Raw genomic sequence first — 25,533 nt, forward strand, 5'->3', positions numbered from 1 at the left:
CCCAATGCTGTAAAGGGGTTTAGGGACTATAGTGTACATTTGGAATTGTATTCAGAATCAAATCCTACAAGGACGTTGTAACTACCCAAATGCAACTAAAATGACATCAATTGTTTATGTAATACAGTAGTAAATGGTTCTTATGTGGTTTCTTCATTGCCACAATTATTCAACCCCTTAAAGACTACCACTCTGAAGAACAGAGGTTCATACAGGTGCTTTCCATCAGGTATTGAAAACACCTGTGGATGTCACCGAGCAGCAATCAAGCATAATAAGCACCAATTAGGCAGCTTTAAAATGACTGTGATACTCAGCTCCTTCTAGACATTTACTGGTGTGGTTACAAACATGGTGAAGGCAAGAGAATGGTCCAGGAAGACAAGAGAAGAGGTGATTTCTCTTCACAGGAAGGGCAATGGCTATAAGAAGATTGCAAAGATGTTAAACATACCAAGAGACACCTTAGGAAGCATCATTCGCAAATTCAAGGCAAAGGGCACTGTTGAAACGCTACCTGGTCGTGGCAGAAAGAAGATGCTGACTTCGACTGCTGTGCGCTACCTGAAGCGTAGAGTGGAGAGAAGTCCCCGTGTGACTGCTGAGGAACTGAGAAAAGATTTGTCAGATGTGGGTACAGAAGTTTCAGCCCAGACAATAAGACGCACACTGCGTAATGAAGGCCTCCGTGCCAGAACTCCCAGGCGTACCCCCTTGCTGTCTCCAAAGAATAAGAAGAGTCGACTGCAGTATGCCAAAAGCCATGTGGACAAACCACAAAAGTTGTGGGATAGTGTTCTGTGGACTGATGAAACAAAATTAGAACTGTTTGGGCCCATGGATCAACGCTATGTTTGGAGGAGGAAGAACAAGGCCTATGATGAAAAGAACACCTTGCCTACTGTGAAGCATGGTGGAGGGTCAATCATGCTTTGGGGCTGTTTTGCTTCTGCAGGTACAGGGAAGCTTCAGCGTGTGCAAGGTACCATGAATTCTCTTCAGTACCAGGAGATATTGGATGGAAACGTGATGCAGTCCGTCACACACCTGAGGCTTGGGAGACGTTGGACCTTTCAACAGGACAATGATCCCAAGCATACCTCCAAGTCCACTAGAGCATGGTTGCAGAGGAAAGGCTGGAACATTTTGGAGTGGCCATCGCAGTCACCAGACTTAAATCCGATTGAGAACCTCTGGTGGGACTTAAAGAAAGCAGTTGCAGTGCGCAAGCCTAAGAATGTGACTGAACTGGAGGCCTTTGCCCATGAAGAATGGGCGAAGATACCCGTAGATCGCTGCAAGACACTTGTGTCAAGCTATGCTTCACGTTTAAAAGCTGTTATAACTGTAAAAGGATGCTGTACTAAGTACTAAGATTGAATGTCACTTGGGGGTTGAATAAAACTGATAATGCTGTGAGCACAGAAAAGACATTTGTGGTTATTTCATTATAACTGTTATGTTATATTTGTCTGACCTACAAGTGCCTCTTTAATGTAAATGTAAGCAAGATGACTGAATGATCAAAAGCAATGTCAAACTGGCCAAAACACTCAATTTCAGTGGGGGTTGAATAATTTTGGTCACAACTGTATATATTTCTTTCTTTTTTTTTTTTTTTATTTATATATACAGAAATTATATACTGCATGTTTTTAATATATAACAAAATAAATGAAAAATATTTTTAAAAATATATTTTTTTAAAATATATTCTTCAGATTTGTTTTACAATATAAAAAAGTCATTAAGATATATTTTTACTCATATTCATAAATGCATTTCAAAAATGTAGATTTGAATTTTTAAAGATGTACAGTATATTTGAAATGTATTTTTAAAAATATTTTTCAATATATTTTTTGTAACAAAAACACATTTCAACATGCAGTATATAATTTCTGTATATATAAATTAAAAAAAAAGGAAAAAAAGAAATATATATATATATATATATATATAATAAAAAAAATATATATATATGTACCGTGTATATATATATATATATATAGAAATATACTTTGAAATATATTGAATACGACCCAAAATTGTATCATTTCAAATATATGTCTATATCTATATATATATATATATATATATATATATATACTTCTTTTTTTTTTATTATTTATATATACAGAAATTATATACTGCATGTTGAAATGCGTTTTTTAATATATAACAAAATAAATGAAAAATATTTTTACAAATATATTTTTTTAAAATATATTCTTCAGATTTGTTTTACAATATAAAAAAGTCATTTTAAGATATATTTCTACACAGATTTGTAAATGCATTTCAAAAATGTAGATTTGTATTTTTAAAGATGTACAGTATATTTGAAATGTATTTTTAAAAATATTTTTCAATATATTTTTTGTAACAAAAACGCATTTCAACATGCAGTATATAATTTCTGTATATATAAATTAAAAAAAAAAAGAAATATATATATATATATATATATATTGAAATATACTTTGAAATATATTGAATACGACCCAAAATTGTAGTATTTCAAATATATGTCAATATATTTGGGAAGAATATTTTTAAAAATATATTTCTAATATATTTTTCTTCCATATGGGCAACCTCCCATGAATTCCCAGACGGGGCAAAAATGGCAGTTCAGCAATGAACGTGAACATGGGTGTCACAATCTGGATACGGGGCCTGAAATGTGATTATAAATCTTCACTTACGAAATCGGCGTTCATTCTCGTCGCTTGAAGAGTCCATCGCGATCCCTGAAAGGTAACAGATATGGCAAGTTAATTGGCTCCTGTCTAAATTGGCCCTAGTATGTGTATGGATGTATGTGACTTAGGGACCGTAGATTGTAAGGGATTGATGAGAATGTACTATACAGTGAAGGAAATGTGTATTTGCTCCCCGGCTGATGCTGAATGTTCGCCCCTCACACAGAAATGATCGGTCTAACAATGGAATGTTCGCCCCTCACACAGAAATGATCGGTCTAACAATGGAATGTTCGCCCCTCACACAGACATGATCGGTCTAACAATGGAATGTTCGCCCCTCACACAGAAATGATCGGTCTAACAATGGAATGTTCGCCCCTCACACAGAAACGATCGGTCTAACAATGGAATGTTCGGTGTAACACTGAGAGACAGAATACAACAACAAATTCAGCAGAAATGCGTCTAACAAATGATGACGGATCTGCATGTTCATGAGGGAAAGAAGGATTTGATCCCCTTCACAAAACGTGACTTAGTACTTGGTATCCGGCTGCAACATTGAAAAAGGTGAAGGGGGTCTGAATACTTTCCGAAAGCACTATGTACTGTATATTTGCATGTGTAGAAAATGTGTTCTGTGTGTTTTGGACCCGAGAATTACCTGCTGGTCGAAGAGAGCCCAGAACATGGGAAGGGGGATGTACAGGAACAGGACTTTGGTCACCATTTTCACTTCTGTGATCAGTTTTTTCTGAAAAAAAAAAGTACAATGTAACCGGCAGAAAATCAATCAAAGCTTGGAGAATAAGTCTTCGGTCCAGGGCCGGGACAAGGGGTGGGCAGGAGGGGCGGCTGCCCTGGGCACTGTGGTATCATTTGAGGTGGGGTGGGCTGAAGGAATTACAGACTGCATGGAGTATGCGGCTGTTGGTATGAAGGTTACTTTGTATCACATTTGTATAGGATTGGTGGCCATACTGGTGAGGAACCTCCTGCTGATAAGGCTCCTCATCCTTCAATAGGGGCCCCTGGTAACTGTTGGCTTATATAAGAAGACGGTGGAGAAGGGTCGGCACCTCGGCCAGGCTTTTAATGCCTAGGAGAAAAGGCGCACTACTTGAAATTTGAGGGCCTTCTCCACCCCCCCTTACAGGAGTATTCTGAAGGTAAGATGTTTCCAACCCAACACGTTTTGAAGATCTGCATCCCCTTCTTCAGGGAAAGCACAGAGAGCCCCTTTGGACAGCAGCTTTGGCAGTTTGGAAGAAAGGGTGTTAGATGTACTAGCAGATTTAAATACACTAACACATTTATTGTGGAAATAATAGCGTGCAGCCATCTCACTGGGGATGGGGGTCACTTGCGCCTAGGTCTGCCATGAGCCAAATAAATACATAACAAGTACGAGAGGACCACAAATCTAAAACGAGTTCATGGCAGGAGATCAAAGGACGAGGACAGCACATTTCAGGGGCTCAGAGCTCTACCTTCATCCAGGATATAAGAAAAAGAAATAGCCGTGATGAAGGGGGGGGGGGGTTCTGAGCCCCCAAAATGCGTTGGGTTTATTCTTTGAGCACCTGTCATAAACTCATTTTAGGTTGGTGGTGCTCGCCTCCTTTGACATACTTTCTAGACTTCTTCGGGGACCCCCAGAGACACCCTTGTTGACATACATCAGTGTCATGTTTCGCATGACTGTCATATGCCTTTAAGTGTTCTCTGTATTTTGTCTCTGCTCCTCCCAGGGGCGGACTGATCATTTGGAAACTCGGGCACTGCCCGAGGGTCCGGGGTCAGTAGGGGGCCCCATGAGATGCCCCTGGTACCTTTTTCATAGGCTTTTTTGAGTTTGGGAAGGACACAGGGGCCCCATGATCCCCTATTGCCCGGGGGCCCCATGAGTTGTCAGTCCGCCCCTGGCTCCTCCCTTTCCTCTGGTTTAGTTCATGCTGTATAGATTGCCCCACCCCCTTTCCCAGTAATGCATTTCAGCTTCATGCCTCATGTCTTATGGAAGCAGAGCACATTATGATCTTTTGACCTATCCGATGTTCATTGTTGTAAGATTCTTTCAATTTATGGAATAGACTTCACAAGATCTACAAGATGTTTTCTAGGTCAAGTCACTGTCTGTGGTATCCAACTAATGCAGGCTATAGATGAGTCGAAAACCGGCCGTTTTTTTTATAAAAAAAAAAAGAAAAATCGGTTATTCGATCGGCCAACGTTACCAACAACAGTAAAAAAATTTGGCCAATTTTCATCCCGTCTACGGCCGGCATTTAACCCCATAATTACTTCTGTCCCTGCAGAGAGCTCCGCTATTATATTTTATATGAAAAGTCTTGCGGTTGCAACAATGTATCCATTTGTATCAATTTCGGATACAGATGTTTTTATTCAGATACAAATGGATACATTGTTGCAACCGCAAGACTTTTCATATAAAATATAATAGCGGACTGGAATTCTTCTTTTTCTTCTTCTTACAGGTCACGGCTCATGCGCAGATTTTTTATTGGTAAAACGATTGGCCAATTTGCCCATCATTGCCGGGAAAATCGGCCGAACGTCAAAATCGGCCACGAATTTTCCAACTTTGCCTATAAAAAAAAATGGGCCAAAACCCCAAAAGATGCCCGACCAATTAACCCACTAATGGTGCGAAAATAGGCTGATTTTTTTTTTTGCAGACGAAAAATCGTCCGATGTTTGACCCGTCTATGGCCTGCATTAGATTGGAGTTATCGCTATCTCATCACAACTGGAAGTTACAGAGATCACACTTTCAATGCTTTGATTGGAGAGACAGAACAATCAGCCTTCAAAGGTTGAAATCCATCACGATTGGCCCTACACTTGGGTCCTGTGTTCTCCCAAGAATTTTTTTTTTAATCAAATATGGACCAAATTGACGTCATGAAGCAGAGAAAGGATGTTGGGGTGACCTGTGAGCAGGAGGAGTTCACACTTACCGAATAGCTCTCAGAGGCCCAGTCCAGCCAGTGCTCCCGCTTGGGGAATTGCTTAGATCGGTGCCTCCAGCGGTTCTTGATGGCAAACTAAAAACGAGAAATATAAAACATGGAGATGATTCAGTTTCCTCTCCCCCTGGGGGTAAAGTGATGGTGGGGGTGGGTGATGACTCCATGAACTAGCTTATGGCCAATCAGGGGAGTGGGGGCAGCTCAAAAAACAAAAGAAGGAGGAAGAGGAAACAGAGGAATACATTGGTGTGAATCTTCTACAAGTGGTGTATTTAGGTTTTGTGCTGCCCTAGGCAACATAACAATTGGCGCCCCCCACCGAAAGAGCCTGACATTGACCAAGAACACCCCTGCCCTCCACCTGAGCCTTCCACTACTACTGCCCCCCATACACCAGCCACCATCCCCCATGGCGAGAGAGAGAAAGACACTCACCATCCCACAGCTCCAGACATTCCCGGGAACGAGAGTCGGGGTGTGCATCCACCGTCATGAAACCCACAGTACAGGGGCGGACTGACAACTCATGGGGCCCCCGGGCAATAGGGGATCATGGGGCCCCTGTGTCCTTGCCCAAACTCAAAAAAGCCTATGAAAAAGGTACCAGGGGCATCTCATTGGGCCCCCTACTGACCCCGGGCCCTCGGGCAGTTTCCAAATGGTCAGTCTGCCCCTGCCACAGCATCTCTCGGAATCCACCAGGTCCCCATGCCACGCGTGTCCCTTCTTCGATCCCTTCTTCCAAGGGGCAGTGTGCCCCCCCTGAAAAATGCTGCCCTAGGCAAATGCCTTGTTTGCCTTGTTGTAAATACACCCCTGCCTTCTACAACTATAAAGCCCATCATTTGGTATCTGAGGACATCGGCTGTCCCCAGGGTGGACCCACACAGGCCAATTACCAGTGCAGGACATACAGAAATGACAGCCGGCCCATAAATGAGAGTTATAGAGTCTAAATGTTCTGCCTTTGAAAGGAAGCCTTGCTTGTTAGTATACAGGGTCTCCACACCTACTGTGCCCATTATGAGGGGTTCCCCCCATCCCTGTGCTGAGTTCCCGGGTCTGTACACCAGCTGTGCCCATTATGAGGGGTTCCCACCATCCCTGTGCTGAGTTCCCGGGTCTGTACACCCGCTGTGCCCATTATGAGGGGTTCCCACCTTCCCTGTGCTGAGTTCCCGGGTCTGTACACCAGCTGTGCCCATTATGAGGGGTTCCCGCCATCCCTGTGCTGAGTTCTCGGGTCTGTACACCCGCCGTGCCCATTATGAGGGGTTCCCGCCATCTCTGTGCTGAGTTCCTGGGTCTGTACACCTGCCGTGCCCATTATGAGGGGTTCCCGCCATCCCTGTGCTGAGTTCCTGGGTCTGTATACCCGCTGTGCCCATTATGAGGGGTTCCCACCTTCCCTGTGCTGAGTTCCCGGGTCTGTACACCCGCTGTGCCCATTATGAGGGGTTCCCACCTTCCCTGTGCTGAGTTCCTGGGTCTGTACACCCGCTGTGCCCATTATGAGGGGTTCCCACCATCCCTGTACTGAGTTCCCGGGTCTGTACACCTGCTGTGCCCATTATGAGGGGTTCCCACCATCCTTGTACTGAGTTCCCGGGTCTGTACACCCGCTGTGCCCATTACTAGTTGAACAGGAACAGACTCAGAAATCTGGCCGGGAGGTATCAGAGGCACTAGTTCTACTTTTGGGTGGACTGGGCCTGTAATCTTAGAGCCGGTTCTGGTTCTATCACTCACTCCGATGCACTTGAAGACTTGGGATAAGACGTTTCCTTGCGGCGGGTTCTTCTTGTACATTCCGCTGCCGCTGACAAACACAACTGGAGGAGAGAAAACACAATGTCAGACGTCCATCCAAAGTACTCTGCCTGTCCTCACAGGACCCCGCCGTCCGTCTACACCAGTGGGCTCCAAACTGCGGCCCCAGGGCCGGATGTGGCCCTTTGGTAGCCTTTATCCAGCCCTTGGGGCACTATTCCTCCCAATGATATGGGAGGAATGCCGGTTTGCCTGGCTGTCAGGCTGATCCTCTGTGGCATCTTTATCATTGGCCCTTCAGATATGGGGCACTATTCCTCCCAATGACACCAACAGTGGGGCATTATTCCTCCCACTAATATCAATGATGAGGCAATATTCCTTCTACTGACACCAATGATCCTGCACTATTCCTTCTACTGACACCAATGATCTGGCACTATTCCTTCTACTGACACCAATGATCTGGCACTATTCCTTCTACTGACACCAATGATCTGGCACTATTCCTTCTACTGACACCAATGATTTGGCACTGTTTATTCCACTGATACCAACAGTGGACATAATTCCTGCCACTGACACTAATGACAGGGAAATATCCCTCCCACTAATATCAATGTTGGGGCACTTTTCCTCCCACTAATATCAATGTTGGGGCACTTTTCCTCCCACTGACACCAATGATGGGGCACTATTCCTCCCACTGACACCAATGATGGGGCACTATTCCTCCCACTGACACCAATGATGGGGCACTATTCTTCCCACTGATACCAATGATGGGGCACTATTCCTCCTACTGACACCAATGATGGGCCACTATTCCTCCCACTGACACCAATGATGGGGCACTATTCCTCCCACTGACACCAATGATGGGGCACTATTCCTCCCACTGACACCAATGATGGGGCACTATTCCTCCCATTGACACCAATGATGGGGCACTATTCCTCCCACTGATACCAATGATGGGGCACTATTCCTCCCACTGACACCAATGATGGGGCACTATTCCTCCCACTGACACCAATGATGGGGCACTATTCCTCCCACTGATATCAATGATGGGGCACTATTCCTCCCACTGACACCAATGATGGGGCACTATTCCTCCCACTGACATCAATGATGGGGCACTATTACTCCCACTGATACCAATGATGGGGCACTATTCCTCACACTGATACCAATGATGGGGCACTATTCCTCCCACTGATACCAATGATGGGGCACTATTCCTCCCACTGACACCAATGATGGGGAACTATTCCTCCCACTGATACCAATGATGGGGCACTATTCCTCCCACTGATATCAATGATGGGGCACTATTCCTCCCACTGACACCAATGATGGGGCACTATTCCTCCCACTGACACCAATGAAGGGACACTATTCCTCCCAGTGACACCAATGATGGGGCACTATTCCTCCCACTGACACCAATGATGGGGCACTGCTTCTTTCACGGATACCAATGATAGGGCACTATTCCTCCCACTGACACCAATGAAGGGACACTATTCCTCCCAGTGACACCAATGATGGGGCACTATTCCTCCCACTGACACCAATGATGGGGCACTGCTTCTTTCACGGATACCAATGATAGGGCACTGCTCCTCTTCCTATTGACCACTAAGCCTAAGGCCATGTTTATTCTCACTAGTACTGGGCCCAGGAAATTTTCTGCCCCCACCGGTCACAATCCGGCCCCCTACAGTCTGAAGAACAGTAAACTGGCCCTATGTTTGAAAAGTTTGGAGACCCCTGGTCTACAGGATGAGAGTCATTCACGTCCCGCATGGCGTGTCATCAGATCTGAGGGGGGGAGGGGTCAGCTCCACACACCAGAGGGGCCCCGGGGCCAAGCACATTTCCAGAATAAAGAGTACGTCTCTGTGATTTATTTATGAATCAAACTGACTGATCTGATGATGAGAGAGAAAAACAGACAAAAATCTCTGCAATACTCCGGATGTTGGTCTGAGGGGCCAGTGATAGAGATGCCGCACAGGATCAGCCTGACAGCCAGGCAAACTGGCATTTTCAGAATGAGAGATCAGTGATGGCATCCCATACGTATCTAAAGCCCAACCTTTTTTCCCGTTTTGGGTGAATGAATAAACCCCTGACACAGATTTCCCTTCACTTCCTGTTTTACTCAGGTGTCCCCATTGGAAGATTTCCTCTGTCTTCCTGTTCTAGTGACAACTCAAAATGTTTCGATTTTCCCATCACTTTCTGCCCTAGAGAGGGTGAATCCCCCCAGTGGGGGCAAAGAAAGCCGAAAAAACTTAACAGAGGGTTGATTTCTTCCCAAAACATAGAAAAAAGGTCTCCTGATATACTTTAACCCCTCGCCGACCGCACTGTGTACTTGTATGGCAGCAAAGCAGCTGTTCTGAGATGGATCACATATCTGGTAGGTGATCCGTGTGCCTGGGCAGGGGGCGCTCATGAGCCTGCCTGCCGCCCCGGCTGTGCTTTGATTCATCACAACTGGGGTTAATCAGCCTCTTTTTTGGCATTCTTAAAGAAATTCTTTCCATTTTCATTACATACCTTATTTTAGACCCAGTGATATCTAGGTCTCTGTGTACCTCTATGCAATGCAGGCAGATCATGGCTGGTGGGAGGGGCCAATAGAGTGATGGGTTTCTGTGCATCTCTATGCAATGTAGGCAGATCATAGCTGGTGGGAGGGGCCGGCAGGTGCTGTACATAGCCACCTGAAAAAGTCACAGCACCCCACCTACTCCTCTCAAAAGCCTGATGTAAGCAGTGGGCTGGCTCTTGGGAGGAGTTATGCAAATATAAAAATGCCTTGATGGGTGGGTGTCAGTCTGGAGGAGTGGGCATTTCCTATGCGGGCTGTATTTGCATAAGCAACGCCCACATGTGATCCTGAGTCTCCATGATTCGAAGGCCTACTCCCCCCCCCACAAGAACCTGAAATCCAATGAATGAAAGGGGCGGGGCCAAGGACACTTTTTATCTTTCAATCGATGTTCTCCACCAATAAATCGGTTACAATGTTTGGTTATTATTTCCAGGGTCCTTCTGGTGATTTTGTTCTCAACATGTTACATAATACAAAAAAAAAAATTGCCAATAAAACGGTTTACTTACTCAGCGCAACAAACATCAAAGCAGCCGGAACGCCGAACGCCAAAGCATAGCAATCCGTCCCGAAGCACTGGACGTCTCCTGCAAGACACGGGGAGAGGCCACGTGAGCGGCCACGTCTGCTACGGCTTTAGCCCTGATGGCTCATTGAAAGAAGAGAAAGACACATATTGATCTAATGGCGGTGAATGGATTGATCAACGCGGCGCGCCAATCATTGGCGCTTTATAAATCTGTCCCCTCTGGGAGAGAAAAGAGACCGGTCACAGGGGGACGCGTGTGCAGGTATGGCAATGTTCCCCGGAGCGCGTTCACACATTTCGTGTGCGGGGGGGGGGATGATGATCGGGATGAGGGGGGGGGAATATGTGCTAGGGGTAGGAGGGAGGTTTGGGGGGGGGGGAGAGCTAGGTTAGCTAGAGGAGGGATTTAGGAGTTTGAAGGAAGAGGATTGGTGCTGGGAGGGGGATTTGTGATAGGAGGGGGGGATTTGTACTAGGAGGGGGAACAGGGGTGGGAGGGGGAGTATTTGTGTTAGGAGGGGGATCTGGTGGGAATTTGTACTAGGAGGGGGGGTGGGGAATATTTGTGCTGGGAAGGGTAATGGAGATGATCGGGATGAGGGGGTGGGGGGGATATGTGCTAGGAGTAGGAGGGAGGTCTGGGGGGAGGGGGGAGGTGGGTTAGCTAGAGGAGGGATTTAGGAGATTGAAGGAAGAGGATTGGTGCTGGGAGGGGGATTTGTGCTGGGTGGGGGGAGGATTTTTGTTAGGAGGGGGGATGGGGAATATTTGTGCTGGGAAGGGTAATGGAGATGATCAGGATTAGGGGGGGGGGATATGTGCTAGAAGTAGGAGGGAGGTTTTGGCAGGGGGGGGGAGAGGTGGGTTAACTAGAGGAGGGATTTAGGAGATTGAAGGAAGAGGATTGGTGCTGGGAGGGGGATTTGTGCTAGGAGGGGAGGTTGGGGAGGGAATTTGTGCTAGGAGGGGGAATGGGGACTGGAGGGGCAGTATTTGTGTTAGGAGGGGAATCCAGTGGGAATTTGTACTAGGAGGGGGGATGGGGGGGAATTTTTCTCTTTCCTAATTTGCGCTAGGAGGGGGAATTTTGGGGGGGGGATTTCTGCTGGGAGAGGGGATTGGGAGGAGTACAGTGGCTAAGCGGTTAGCCTAGCAGCACTAGGGTTGCTGGTTCGAAAGTGTAAAGTTTGGTGGAGGGGGGATTATGGTGTGGGGTTGTTTTTCGGGGGTTGGGCTTGGCCCCCTATTTCCAGTGAAGGGGACTCTTAAGGTGACATTTTGAACAATTTCCTGCTCCCAACTTTGTGGGAAGAGTTTGGGGATGGCCCCTTCCTGTTCCAACATGACTGCCCACCAGTGCACAAAGCAAGGTCCATAAAGACATGGAGGAGCCAGTTTGGGGTGGAGGAACTTGACTGTCCTGCACAGAGTCCTGACCTCAACCCCATAGAACACCTTTGGGATGAATTAGAGCGGAGACTGTGAGCCAGGCCTCCTCCCCCGACATCAGTGCCTGACCTGACAAATGTGCTTCTGGAAGAATGGTCCAACCTTCCCATAGACACCCTCCTAAACCTTGTGGACGGCCTTCCCAGAAGAGTTGAAGCTGTTATAGCAGCAAAGGGCGGGGCCAACTCAATATTGAACCCTACAGACTAAGACTGGGAGGCCATTAAAGGTCATGTGAGTGGAAAGGGCGGGGCCAACTCAATATTGAACCCTACGGACTAAGACTGGGAGGCCATTAAAGGTCATGTGAGTGGAAAGGGCGGGGCCAACTCAATATTGAACCCTACGGACTAAGACTGGGAGGCCATTAAAGGCCATGTGCGTGGGAAGGCCGGCGGCCAAATATTGAACCCTACGGACTAAGACTGGGGGGCCATTAAAGGTCATGTGCGGGGAAAGGCAGGCGGCCCAATATTGAACCCTACGGACTAAGACTGGGGGGCCATTAAAGGTCATGTGCGGGGAAAGTCCGGCGGCCCGATACGGCGGGGCAATATAGCTGATATATATAGCGCTGTGTAAACTGACAGTCCTAAATAAGTACCATAAACAGATACATTTGTTCTGGGAGAAGGGATTGAGGGGGAATTGTGTTAGGAGGGGGACTGGGGGAGGATTTGGTTAGGAGGAGGGATTGGGGGGGGGCGGGAGGATTGTGCTAGAGGGGGGGTTTGGGAGGGGTTGTGCTAGGAGGAGGAATTTGTGCTGGGAAGGGTAATTTGGAGGGGGTTCTGCTTGGAGACAGCAGTAGGGGGATTTATGATAGGAGGGGGGATTTGTGGGAAAGGATTTGTGCTTGGGAGGAAAATTTGAGGGAAAGGAGGATGTGCGCTAGGAGGGGTGAAGTAGAACTGCAGGAGAAGTTTTTTTTTTTTGGGGGGGGAGAGGGGGGCAGGTAGCTGGTCTTGCCTAGGGCGCAAAGTAGTCTATCACCGGCCCTGCAAGTGTTGAGCTGGACTGGAGGGGGATAAAAATATCTGACCTCGGAGAATCGGCGTCACGAAGGTGGAGATGAGACTTCCGGCATTGATGGACATATAGAAGATGGAGAAGAATTTTCCTCTCTCTTTTACCTGAAGAAGACCAAAAAAAAGAAAATCCTCAATTGAGTGACACATCGGGACATTTTCCAAAAAGTGAGTTATTTTCAGCTCCACTGAGATGTGAAAATTAACCAATTTGGCTCTAGAGCAATTTTATTCATTCTTTGCACACACATAAAAATCTACTTTTTTTGGCCATAAATCTACTTAAAACCCCTCAAATATTATCTACTTCCTGAAAGCAGAGGCCCTGGAGAATAAAACGATAGCAGTTGTAATTTTTATATTGCACAATATTTGCGCCACTGTAGCATAAAATAAAATATTAAAAAAATTAAATGAATTTCAGTTCAAACACACAAATATTACACCTATTTTTAAATTTTTTGTTTGATTTATAAATGGGGTTGCGTCGAGTAAATAGATACCAAACATGTCAAGTCTTAAAATTGTGGTACGACTGGGCACTTAAACCAGGAAGCTGATTGGTCTGAATCCAGATTTTGCACCCTCCAGTTTTAGTAAATCAGCCCCTGTGACCGGCCGTGGGCTCTAGCGCTCGTTCCGTTCAGCAGACCCCACCTAGAACTGAATTACCACCTTCTGGTGGACCGACCCCTTACAAAACGCAACCTGTGTGTTTCTGGACATTTCTGAGCATCTCTCGCCTTTCCAAAGACATAAAAAATATCTTACATGTTCTTCATCGAACTGGTCACCCCCGAAGGCCGAGACGCAGGGCTTGATACCGCCGGTGCCGAAGGCGATGCAGGCCAGACCAATCATGGACAGAACCCTGAAAAAGAGGCGGAGACAGACGTTATGTATTAAGGGGTCCTGCTCTTGTATACAGGGGACGCTTCGTTTCTCATGTACGTTGACCAAAGTCATGATGGTGTTTTGGGGGGCTGTCCTACTTACACATGCAGCTCAGTGCCTCCCACGTCCGGGATGGCGCCCACGGACTTGATCACGTGACCGAACACGTACAAAATGGACAGCCAAAAGATGGTGCTGCGGGAAGAGAGAAGAGTTGTAATGAGGTGCGGCGATCGCACAATGTATCCACAATAGGATCCCCCCCCCCCATAGACTTCACAATGGGCACTGCTGCGATTTATACATGAATATGAAGATGACCAGATCACCCGGAGCAGGAGACGCTCCATCCCTCATCCCTCCGATGTTCTTCACCCCATGCCAGGACACAAGCCGGAGGTAGAAGAATTCTTCGCTAAACCCCAGTGAACTCTCCACTAATATAATCAACAAAGAATCAAAAGATACAAAAAAAATGATATAAACCAAAAGACTAACAATGCTCAAAAAAATGAAAGGAAGACTTTGTAATCCAAGTCCAGCATCAAGTCCATGAACCTCCTGGGATATGGATCTGGTCAGGTAAGTCGCAGAGGGGTTTGTTCATCAGTTTCAGCTTCTTTGGTGTTAATGAAATGAACAACAGGTGCACTAGATGGGCAACAATGAGACAACCCCCAAAACAGGAATGGTTTTACAGGTCACATTTTTTCCCTACTCATCTTTTCTGACTGTTTTTCACTAGTTTTTCATTTGGCTAGGGTCAGTGTCACTACTGGTAGCATGAGGCCATACCTGGACCCTACAGAGGTTGCACAGGCAGTCCGACTCCTCCAGGATGGCACCTCAATACGTGTCATTGGCAGAAGGTTTGCTGTGTCTCCCAGCACAGTCTCAAGAACATGGAGGAGATTCCGGGAGACAAGAACATGGAGGAGATTCCAGGAGACAAGAGCACGGAGGAGATTCCAGGAGACAAGAGCATGAAGGAGATTCCCGGAGACAAGAGCATGGAGGAGATTCCAGGAGACAAGAGCATGGAGGATATTCCAGGAGACAAGAGCATGGAGGAGATTCCAGGAGACGAGAGCATGGAGGAGATTCCAGGAGACAGGCGGTTCCTCTAGGAGAGCTGGACAGGGCCGTAGAAGATCCCTAACCCATCAGCAGGACCGGTATCTGCTCCTTTGTGCAAGGAGGAACAGGATGAGCCCTGCCAGAGCCCTACAAAATGACCTCCAGCAGGCCACTGGTGTGAATGTCTCTGACCAAACAATCAGAAACAGACTTCATGAGGGTGGCCTGCGGGCCCGATGTCCTCTAGTGGGCCCTGTGCTCACTGCCCGGCACCATAGAGCTAGATTGGCATTTGCCATTGAACCCCAGAATTGGCAGGTCCACCACTGGCACCCTGTGCTTTTCACAGATGAGAGCAGGTTCCCCCTGAGCACATGTGACAGACGTGAAAGGGTCTGGAGAAGCCGTGGAGAACGTTCTGCTGCCTGTAACATGGTTCAGCATGACTGTTCTGGTGGTGGGTCAGTGATGGTCTGGGGAGGCATCTCCATGGAGGGACACACAGACCTCTACAGGCTAGACAATGGCCCCCTGACTGCCATTAGGTATGGGGATGAAATCCTTGGACTCATTGTCAGACCCTACACTGGTGCAGTAGGTCCTGGGTTCCTCCTGGTGCAGTGTGTCCTGGGTTCCTCCTGGTGCAGTGTGTGCTGGGTTCCTCCTGGTGCAGTGGGTTCTGGGTTCCTCCTGCTGCGGTGGGTCCTGGGTTCCTCCTGGTGCAGGGTGTCCTGGGTTCCTCTTGGTGCAGGGGGTCCTGGGTTCCTCTTGGTGCAGTGGGTCCTGGGTTCCTCCTGGTGCAGGGGGTCCTGGGTTCCTCCTGGTGCAGACAATGCCCGGCCTCATGTGGGGAGAGTATGTAGGCAGTTCCTGGAGGATGAAGGAATTGATACCATTGAATGGCCCCCACGCTCGCCTGACCTAAATCCAGTAGAACCCCTCTGGGATGTCATGTATCGGTCTATCCGACTCCGCCAGGTTGCACCTCAGACTGTCCAGGAGCTCAGTGATGGTCCAGATCTGGGAGGAAATCCCCCAGGACACCATCCGTGGTCTTATTAGGAGCCCCCCCGGCGTTGTCAGGTATGCATACAAGCACGTGGGGGCCACACAGACTACTGAGGGCCATTCTGAGTTGCTGCAATGACATTTCACCAACATGGACTCGCCTGCTGCATCATTTCTTCACTTTGATTTTCGGGGTGTCTTTGAATTCAGTCCTCTGTAGGTCGATCGTTTCCATCCAACGATGGGGCGTACGTATGTTCCTCACCCATCCCCCGTCCATGTCAGTATAGAGATCCAGCTGGAGATTCCTCCCCATTGAGATCTGATGGGTTGTCAGAGTCTTCCTTCCATTTTTTTGAGCAGTGTGTGTAGAGAATCATTCCCACTTGTCGGCCGCCCTCTAGTAGTTTTACTGCTGTAGAGCGGCCGCTTTCCACAAAATCGCATATATATATGTGATTTTACATTTCCAGATAGGGGGCGCACATACGCCATCCTACCCACGCTGCCATTGGCTCCTGTTGGTGTCAATCACTGGGTCACTGCCAGCGATTTATGACCGAGACTCGGTGGTATCGGTGATCAGGGGGAGCAGCTGACAGGAGAGAGATCTGTGAGTGTAAGCAACACACAGATCTCTCTCCCGTCAGTGGGGACAATACACAGTGTAATCGCTACCTAACACGCAGTTAACCCTTTGATCGCCCCTGATATTAACCCCTTCCTGCCCAGTGTCATTAGATTTATTACATTTATTAGCACTGATCACTGTATTGGTGTCACCGGAGATGTCAGTAGCAGTTAATCAGTTCCCACCAAGTGTCAGTTAGTGTCAGAATGCCCGCCGCACTTTCACCATCCCACTATATGTTGCTGATTGCTGCCATTACTAGGATGAAAGAAAAAAAAAATTCCAGCATATATCCCGCCAACTTTCACTTAAACAAATAAATATACACCTATTGGAATTTTTTTTCTACCAAAGACATGTAGCGGAATAGATTTTGGCCTAAATTTATTTAGATTTTTTTAAATTGGATGTTTTATAGCGAAAAGTAAAAAAAAAAGTTTTAAAATTTTCAGCCTTTTTTCATTTACAGTTAAAAAAAAACAAAAAAAAACAGTGACGATCAAATACCTCCGAAAGAACGCTCTATCTGTGTGGAAAAAAGTGATAGAAATTTAATTTGGGTGCAGCGTTGCATGACCGCTCAATGATCAGTTAATATAGTGCAGTGCCGTATGGCAAATAATTGCCTGGTCGGGGGGGTCAGTCTTCTGGAGGGCAAAAGGATTGGAGAGAGAAAACACCATGGAACTCACTTGAATTTGCCCAACCAGGCATCAGCGATGGGGGCTCCGATGAGTGGGGTGAAGTAGCAGAGCCCGGAGAAGGCATGGTAGATGGTGGTGGAGCGGTTCCGGTCCCAGTGCAGGTAGTTCACAAAGTAGAGAGTCAGGACAGCTGTAAAGCAAACAATGTGTATTATTACTTACAGGGAGGTACCTGTCATAATGAATAATAGGTATATTTAACGTCAAAATCTAGCCCCCAGTGCCTGAAACATGTCAGACTGCAAATCAGCCTGACTATCTCATTGGGGAAGGAATCGCTACAACTGTGCAAGACTGAAGGAGACTGAAGTATTGCACAGGTGTACCGGCTCCTCGCCTCCAGTCTTGCAAATGTGTACTGGCTCCTCCCCTTCAGTCTTGCACAGGTGTATCGGCTCCTCCCCTCAGTCTTGCACAGGTGTACCGGCTCTTCCCCTCCAGTCTTGCACAGGTGTACCTGCTCCTCCCCTCCAGTCTTGCACAGGTGTACCTGCTCCTCCCCTCCAGTCTTGCACAGGTGTACCGGCTCCTCCCCTTCAGTCTTGCACAGGTGTACCGGCTCCTCCCCTTCAGTCTTGCACAGGTGTACCGGCTCTGCCCCTTCAGTCTTGTACAGGTGTACCGGCTCCTTCCCTTCAGTCTTGTACAGGTGTACCGGCTCTGCCCCTTCAGTCTTGCACAGGTGTACCGGCTCCTCCCCTTCAGTCTTGCACAGGTGTCCTGGCTCCTTCCCTTCAGTCTTGTACAGGTGTACCGGCTCCTCCCCTTCAGTCTTGCACAGGTGTACCGGCTCCTCCCCTTCAGTCTTGCACAGGTGTACTGGCTCCTCCCCTTCAGTCTTGCACAGGTGTACCGGCTCCTCCCCTTCAGTCTTGCACAGGTGTACCATCTTCTCCCCTTCAGTCTTGCACAGGTGTACCGGCTCCTCCCCTTCAGTCTTGCACAGGTGTACTGGCTCCTCCCCTTCAGTCTTGCACAGGTGTACCGGCTCCTCCCCTTCAGTCTTGCACAGGTGTACCATCTTCTCCCCTTCAGTCTTGCACAGATGTACCGGCTTCTCCCCTTCAGTCTTGCACAGGTGTACTGGCTCCTCCCCTTCAGTCTTGCACAGGTGTATCGGCTCCTCCCCTCCAGTCTTGCTCAGGTGTATTTGCTCCTCCCCTTCAGTCTTGCACAGGTGTACCAGCTTCTCCCCTTCAGTCTTCCACAGGTGTACAGGCTCCTCCCCTTCAGTCGTGCACAGGTGTACAGGCTCCTCCCCTTCAGTCTTGCACAGGTGTACCGGCTCCTCTCCTGGACTGAATTACTTCCTCTGATGTCACTGCACACTGGGAGCTTCTCACAATGTGCATTAGAAGCAGCAACAACTCAGATAGAGCTCCGCCCCATTCCCTGACTGGAGGACATCCAGCACCATCTAGCTTTTTCCTCCCCAGCCTGACTGTCCCTGGCCCCACCCCACATACCCTCATATTACCTATGACATGAGGACGTCATTCTGGAGAATGGCCTCAGTTTGGAATCGGGAGCAAATGTTGCCAGAACTCCAAAAAAAGGTAAATCACGAAAATAACACAACAGTCATGTCCTCACACATAGATGTGAATTCTGGAGCACGCGTGTACCTGTGGTAGGAGGTGCCCTTTAAGGCAAGCCCCACCCCCAGTACTTACCTCTGTCCCTTATCTGGCACTCTTCACAGTACATCCCTGCCTGGAGGTGCACGGCTTTCCTTCCAGGAGCGTCCTCTTCATGCTGTGCATGCACCCCGAGACCCCAATCATTGAGAGACACGAGCAACAGGACTCCCGGAGTCACCTGGAGTACAGCTCTCCTTAGGATTACATGGGCTGTGTCTTCGATCGTCACAAAGGAAAAGATTTTCCTCCATCTCCTCTGCAGGGAGTCGTCCTGACCTCTTACTGGAGAAATGGGAGCCCAGGAACCATGGCAGGTGATGGCGGGAGATGGGGAGGGTCCTTCCAAGCACCAGGGCCATGGATAAGGGGGTACCACCAGTCCTCCTGTACGGGGCCCAGGCCAGCAGGGGGGCCCAGGAATCTGTGTGAATTGGATGTGGGCAGGGAGGATGCTCGGCACAGTGGGGGGGGGGCAATTACTGGAACCGATCGGTACCGATCACTCATTGTGTTCATTCATATTTACCGGACCCTTCCCCCACTCTCCATTCTGAAAGATCCTATTGTGTGCTTCCGGTGGGAAGGAGATGAGGGAAGCTGGCAGCACTGTGGGGGTGGGGTGGGGGGGCACACAAGGGTGCCTGGGCAGCAGGAGGAAACATACGGTGCACAGGCAGGGTGATGGGTGAGGCAGGGGGGCAATTACTGGGACCTATCCCCTGTATGGGTCTCATAGCAGCAGCTGAAAGCTGACCTGTCCCCCCCCCCCCCTCCAGCTGGCTTTCATCTGCTGCAGAGAGAACTATACAGGGGATCATTCTCTGTAATTGCCCCCCCGCCTCACCCATCACCCCCCTGTGCACCATACAGGTCCCCCGTGTGACCCCACCCCTGCAGAACTGCCGATTTCCCTCCTCTCCTCCCCACCGGCAGCTGAAAGCACACAATAGGATCCTTCAGGATGGTGTCGGGGGAAGGGTCCGGTAAAATACATCACATTTACCAGCCCCCTCCTTTCCTGAATGAACACAACGAGTGATCGGTTCCAGCAATTGCCCCCCACACTTTGCCGACCACCCTCCCTGCCCACATCCAATTCACCCAGCTGCCTGGACCCCCCTTCTGGCCTGGGCCCTGTATAGGAGGACTGGTGGAAAAATATGTCACATTTACCAGCCCCTTCCTTTCCTGAATGAACACAACAAGTGATCGGTTCCGGTAACTGCCCCGCCACTTTGCTGAGCACCCTCCCTGCCCACATCCAATTTACCCAGCTGCCTGGACCCCCCTTCTGGCCTGGGCCCCGTACAAGAGGGCTGGTGGTAAAATATGTCACATTTACCAGCCCCCTCCTTTCCTGAATGAACACAACGAGTGATCGGTACCGATCGGTTCCAGTAATTGCCCCCCACTGTGCCGAGCACCCTCCCAGCCCACATCCAATTCACCCAGCTGCCTGGGCCCCCCTTCTGACCTGGGCCCCGTACAGGAGTACTAGTGGTAAAGGATGTCACATTTACCAGCCCCCTCCTTTCCTGAATGAACACAACGAGTGATCAGTACCGATCACACACTGTGTTCATTCATAAAACCTTTCACCTTTTTACATTGGATAGGATTACGGCCCGATTGTTTGATTTGCGTCATCCAAGGAGCGCCTTTGGGCAGATTGTAATAAAGGATTTCAATATTTCTATTCCTGTTCTGCTGGATCTGACAACCATCTGCTGTGTATGTGATTAGCTCCTCTAGCGGCTCCGCCCCGTCCCTGCCACAGCCAATCAGAGCAATAAAAGATACCGCGATCTCCAAGGTCAGGGCTCACTGCGGCTTCGCCGGCGCTCCCCCGGTACTTTGGACCGCGTCTGTCTGTACATCTACACGGCAGAGGTGAGCAATCAGAGGTGAGTGGTGTCATCAGTCCTCACCTTTCATCCCGTAGAAGGAGAACCTCTCGCAGAACTCGTTGACGATGATGAACAAAATACTCAGCGGGTAGTTGGTTCCACATATTCGCTGCAGGAGAGAACGCACGAGAGTGAGCGGGGATCGGGGGGAGGCTGGGAAGCATTGCCTAATATAGGTACAGGTACTCCTTGGAGTATTGACCTATGACACCAATTATGAGGCACCGTTGTTACCATTGACAGCAATCATTGGGTGTTATTCCCTCCACTGACACCAATGATGGCCCACTATTCCTTCCACTGACACCAATGATGGGGCACTATTCCCTCCACTGACACCAATGATGGGGCACTATTCCCTCCACTGACACCAATGATGGGGCACTATTCCCTCCACTGACACCAATGATGGGCCACTATTCCTCCCACTGACACCAATGATGGGGCACTATTCTTCCCACTGACACCAATGATGGGGCACTATTCTTCCCACTGACACCAATGATGGGGCACTATTCTTCCCACTGACACCAATGATGGGGCACTATTCTTCCCACTGACACCAATGATGGGACACTATTCCTCCCACTGACACCAATGATGGGACACTATTCCTCCCACTGACACCAATGATGGGGTATTAATCTCTCCACTGACACCAATGATGGGGCACTATTCATCCCACTGATAAGAATGATGGGGCACTATTCCTCCCACTGACACCAATGATGGGGCACTATTCCTCCCACTGACACCAGTGATGGGGCACTATTCCTCCCACTGACACCAATGATGGGGCACTATTCCTCCCACTGATACCAATGATGGGGCACTATTCCTCCCACTGACACCAATGATGGGCCACTATTCCTCCCACTGACACCAATGATGGGGCACTATTCCTCCCACTGACACCAATGATGGGGCACTATTCCTCCCACTGACACCAATGATGGGGCACTATTCCTCTCACTGACAACAATGATGGGGCACTATTCCTCTCACTGACAACAATGATGGGGCACTATTCCTCTCACTGATACCAATGATGGGGCACTATTCCTCCCACTGACACCAATGATGGGGCACTATTCCTCCCACTGATACCAATGATGGGGCAACATTCCTCCCATTGACACCAATGATGGGACACTATTCCTCCCACTGATACCAATGATGGGGCACTATTCCTCCCACTGATACCAATGATGGGGCACTATTCCTCCCACTGACACCAATGATGGGGCACTATTCCTCCCACTGACACCAATGATGGGGCACTATTCCCCCCACTGACACCAATGATGGGGCACTATTCCTCCCACTGACACCAATGATGGGGCACTATTCCCCCCACTGACACCAATGATGGAGCACTATTCCTCCCACTGATACCAATGATGGGGCACTATTCCTCCCACTGACACCAGTGATGGGGCACTATTCCTCCCACTGACACCAATGATGGGGCACTATTCCTCCCACTGGTACCATATAGTCTCTATAGTAATACAGTGAAGGAAATGCGTATTTGCTCCCCGGCTGATGTTGAATGTTCGCCCCTCACAAAGAAATGATCGGTCTAAAAATCGAATGTTCGGTGTATTGTAACACCGAGAGACAGAATACAACAACAAATTCATTGCTCCTGTGGACAGGTGTCTTTTATACAGGTAACACAATGAGATTAGCAGCACTCCCTTTAAGAGACTGCTTCTAATCTCAGCTTGTTACCTGCATGAGAGACACCTGGGAGCCAGAAATCCTGCTGAATGATAGGGGATCAAATCCTTCTTTCCCTCATGAACATGCAGATCCGTCATCATTTGTTAGAGGCATTTCTGCTGAATTTGTTGTTGTATTCTGTCTCTCGGTGTTACAATACACATTCGATTTTTACACCGAGTAACAGGCATAGTGGAGCAGTACTCCCTGCATTGGGCTGTACTTTATATTACTCGCTCTGCGTTTGTTTCCAGAATCTTTTGTGAAATCTTAACATCATCTCAGGTCTCCCATGGTCTCAGGCTGATGTCCCTCCCTGGACTCTCAGGTCTCCCATGGTCTCAGGCTGATGTCCCTCTCTGGACTCTCAGGTCTCCCATGGTCTCAGGCTGATGTCCCTCCCCGGACTCTCAGGTCTCCCATGGTCTCAGGCTGATGTCCCTCTCTGGACTCTCAGGTCTCCCATGGTCTCAGGCTGATGTCCCTCCCCGGACTCTCAGGTCTCCCATGGTCTCAGGCTGATGTCCCTCTCTGGACTCTTAGGTCTCCCATGGTCTCAGGCTGATGTCCCTCCCCGGACTCTCAGGTCTCCCATGGTCTCAGGCTGATGTCCCGCTCCGGACTCTCAGGTCTCCCATGGTCTCAGGCTGATGTCCCTCTCTGGACTCTCAGGTCTCCCATGGTCTCAGGCTGATGTCCCTCTCTGGACTCTTAGGTCTCCCATGGTCTCAGGCTGATGTCCCTCTCTGGACTCTCAGGTCTCCCATGGTCTCAGGCTGATGTCCCTCCCCGGACTCTCAGGTCTCCCATGGTCTCAGGCTGATGTCCCTCTCTGGACTCTCAGGTCTCCCATGGTCTCAGGCTGATGTCCCTCCCCGGACTCTCAGGTCTCCCATGGTCTCAGGCTGATGTCCCTCTCTGGACTCTCAGGTCTCCCATGGTCTCAGGCTGATGTCCCTCCCCGGACTCTCAGGTCTCCCATGGTCTCAGGCTGATGTCCCTCTCTGGACTCTCAGGCCTCCCATGGTCTCAGGCTGATGTCCCTCCCCGGACTCTCAGGTCTCCCATGGTCTCAGGCTGATGTCCATCCCCAGACTCTCAGGTCTCCCATGGTCTCAGGCTGATGTCCCTCTCCGGACTCTCAGGTTTCCCATGGTCTCAGGCTGATGTCCCTCTCTGGACTCTCAGGTCTCCCATGGTCTCAGGCTGATGTCCCTCTCCGGACTCTCAGGTCTCCCATGGTCTCAGGCTGATGTCCCTCCCCGGACTCTCAGGTCTCCCATGGTCTCAGGCTGATGTCCCTCTCCGGACTCTCAGGTCTCCCATGATCTCAGGCTGATGTCCCTCTCTGGACTCTCAGGCCTCCCATGGTCTCAGGCTGATGTCCCTCCCCGGACTCTCAGGTCTCCCATGGTCTCAGGCTGATGTCTGTCTCTGGACTCTCAGGTCTCCCATGGTCTCAGGCTGATGTCCCTCTCTGGACTCTCAGGCCTCCCATGGTCTCAGGCTGATGTCCCTCCCTGGACTCTCAGGTCTCCCATGGTCTCAGGCTGATGTCCCGCTCCGGACTCTCAGGTCTCCCATGGTCTCAGGCTGATGTCCCTCTCCGGACTCTCAGGTCTCCCATGGTCTCAGGCTGATGTCCCTCTCTGGACTCTTAGGTCTCCCATGGTCTCAGGCTGATGTCCGTCTCTGGACTCTCAGGTCTCCCATGGTCTCAGGCTGATGTCCCTCCCCGGACTCTCAGGTCTCCCATGGTCTCAGGCTGATGTCCCTCTCTGGACTCTCAGGTCTCCCATGGTCTCAGGCTGATGTCCCTCCCCGGACTCTCAGGTCTCCCATGGTCTCAGGCTGATGTCCCTCTCTGGACTCTCAGGCCTCCCATGGTCTCAGGCTGATGTCCCTCCCCGGACTCTCAGGTCTCCCATGGTCTCATGCTGATGTCCCTCCCCGGACTCTCAGGTCTCCCATGGTCTCAGGCTGATGTCCCTCTCTGGACTCACAGGTCTCCCATGGTCTCAGGCTGATGTCCCTCCCCGGACTCTCAGGTCTCCCATGGTCTCAGGCTGATGTCCCTCTCTGGACTCTCAGGTCTCCCATGGTCTCAGGCTGATGTCCCTCCCCGGACTCTCAGGTCTCCCATGGTCTCAGGCTGATGTCCCTCTCTGGACTCTCAGGTCTCCCATGGTCTCAGGCTGATGTCCCTCCCCGGACTCTCAGGTCTCCCATGGTCTCAGGCTGATGTCCCTCTCTGGACTCTCAGGTCTCCCATGGTCTCAGGCTGATGTCCCTCCCCGGACTCTCAGGTCTCCCATGGTCTCAGGCTGATGTCCCTCTCTGGACTCTCAGGCCTCCCATGGTCTCAGGCTGATGTCCCTCCCCGGACTCTCAGGTCTCCCATGGTCTCAGGCTGATGTCCATCCCCAGACTCTCAGGTCTCCCATGGTCTCAGGCTGATGTCCCTCTCTGGACTCTCAGGTTTCCCATGGTCTCAGGCTGATGTCCCTCTCTGGACTCTCAGGTCTCCCATGGTCTCAGGCTGATGTCCCTCTCCGGACTCTCAGGTCTCCCATGGTCTCAGGCTGATGTCCCTCCCCGGACTCTCAGGTCTCCCATGGTCTCAGGCTGATGTCCCTCTCCGGACTCTCAGGTCTCCCATGGTCTCAGGCTGATGTCCCTCTCTGGACTCTCAGGCCTCCCATGGTCTCAGGCTGATGTCCCTCCCTGGACTCTCAGGTCTCCCATGGTCTCAGGCTGATGTCCCTCCCCGGACTCTCAGGTCTCCCATGGTCTCAGGCTGATGTCCCTCTCCGGACTCTCAGGTCTCCCATGGTCTCAGGC

The 25,533-nt window shown here is 49.5% G+C and overlaps 1 protein-coding gene across 2 annotated transcripts in view; it reads right to left on the reverse strand.

The window, feature by feature from the left end:
* Nucleotides 1–25,533, reverse strand: part of LOC149443508 (solute carrier family 15 member 2-like) — an 84,377-nt gene that overhangs the window by 41,375 nt on the left and 17,469 nt on the right. For both annotated transcript variants that reach the window (XM_089655609.1, XM_089655608.1), the window contains 10 exons: nt 20,989–21,076; nt 17,409–17,550; nt 14,103–14,195; nt 13,878–13,977; nt 13,121–13,211; nt 10,610–10,687; nt 7,451–7,533; nt 5,690–5,776; nt 3,373–3,462; nt 2,709–2,753 (listed from right to left, as the gene is read on the reverse strand). In XM_089655609.1, the coding sequence (XP_089511735.1) occupies nt 2,709–2,753; nt 3,373–3,462; nt 5,690–5,776; nt 7,451–7,533; nt 10,610–10,687; nt 13,121–13,211; nt 13,878–13,977; nt 14,103–14,195; nt 17,409–17,550; nt 20,989–21,076 (897 nt within the window). The remainder of the gene's footprint in view (nt 1–2,708; nt 2,754–3,372; nt 3,463–5,689; nt 5,777–7,450; nt 7,534–10,609; nt 10,688–13,120; nt 13,212–13,877; nt 13,978–14,102; nt 14,196–17,408; nt 17,551–20,988; nt 21,077–25,533) is intronic.

The sequence above is a fragment of the Staurois parvus genome, unplaced genomic scaffold, assembly GCF_062004578.1.
Source record: "Staurois parvus isolate SC_StPar_1 unplaced genomic scaffold, SC_StPar_1.0 ptg000855l, whole genome shotgun sequence".
Classification (NCBI taxonomy): domain Eukaryota; kingdom Metazoa; phylum Chordata; class Amphibia; order Anura; family Ranidae; genus Staurois; species Staurois parvus.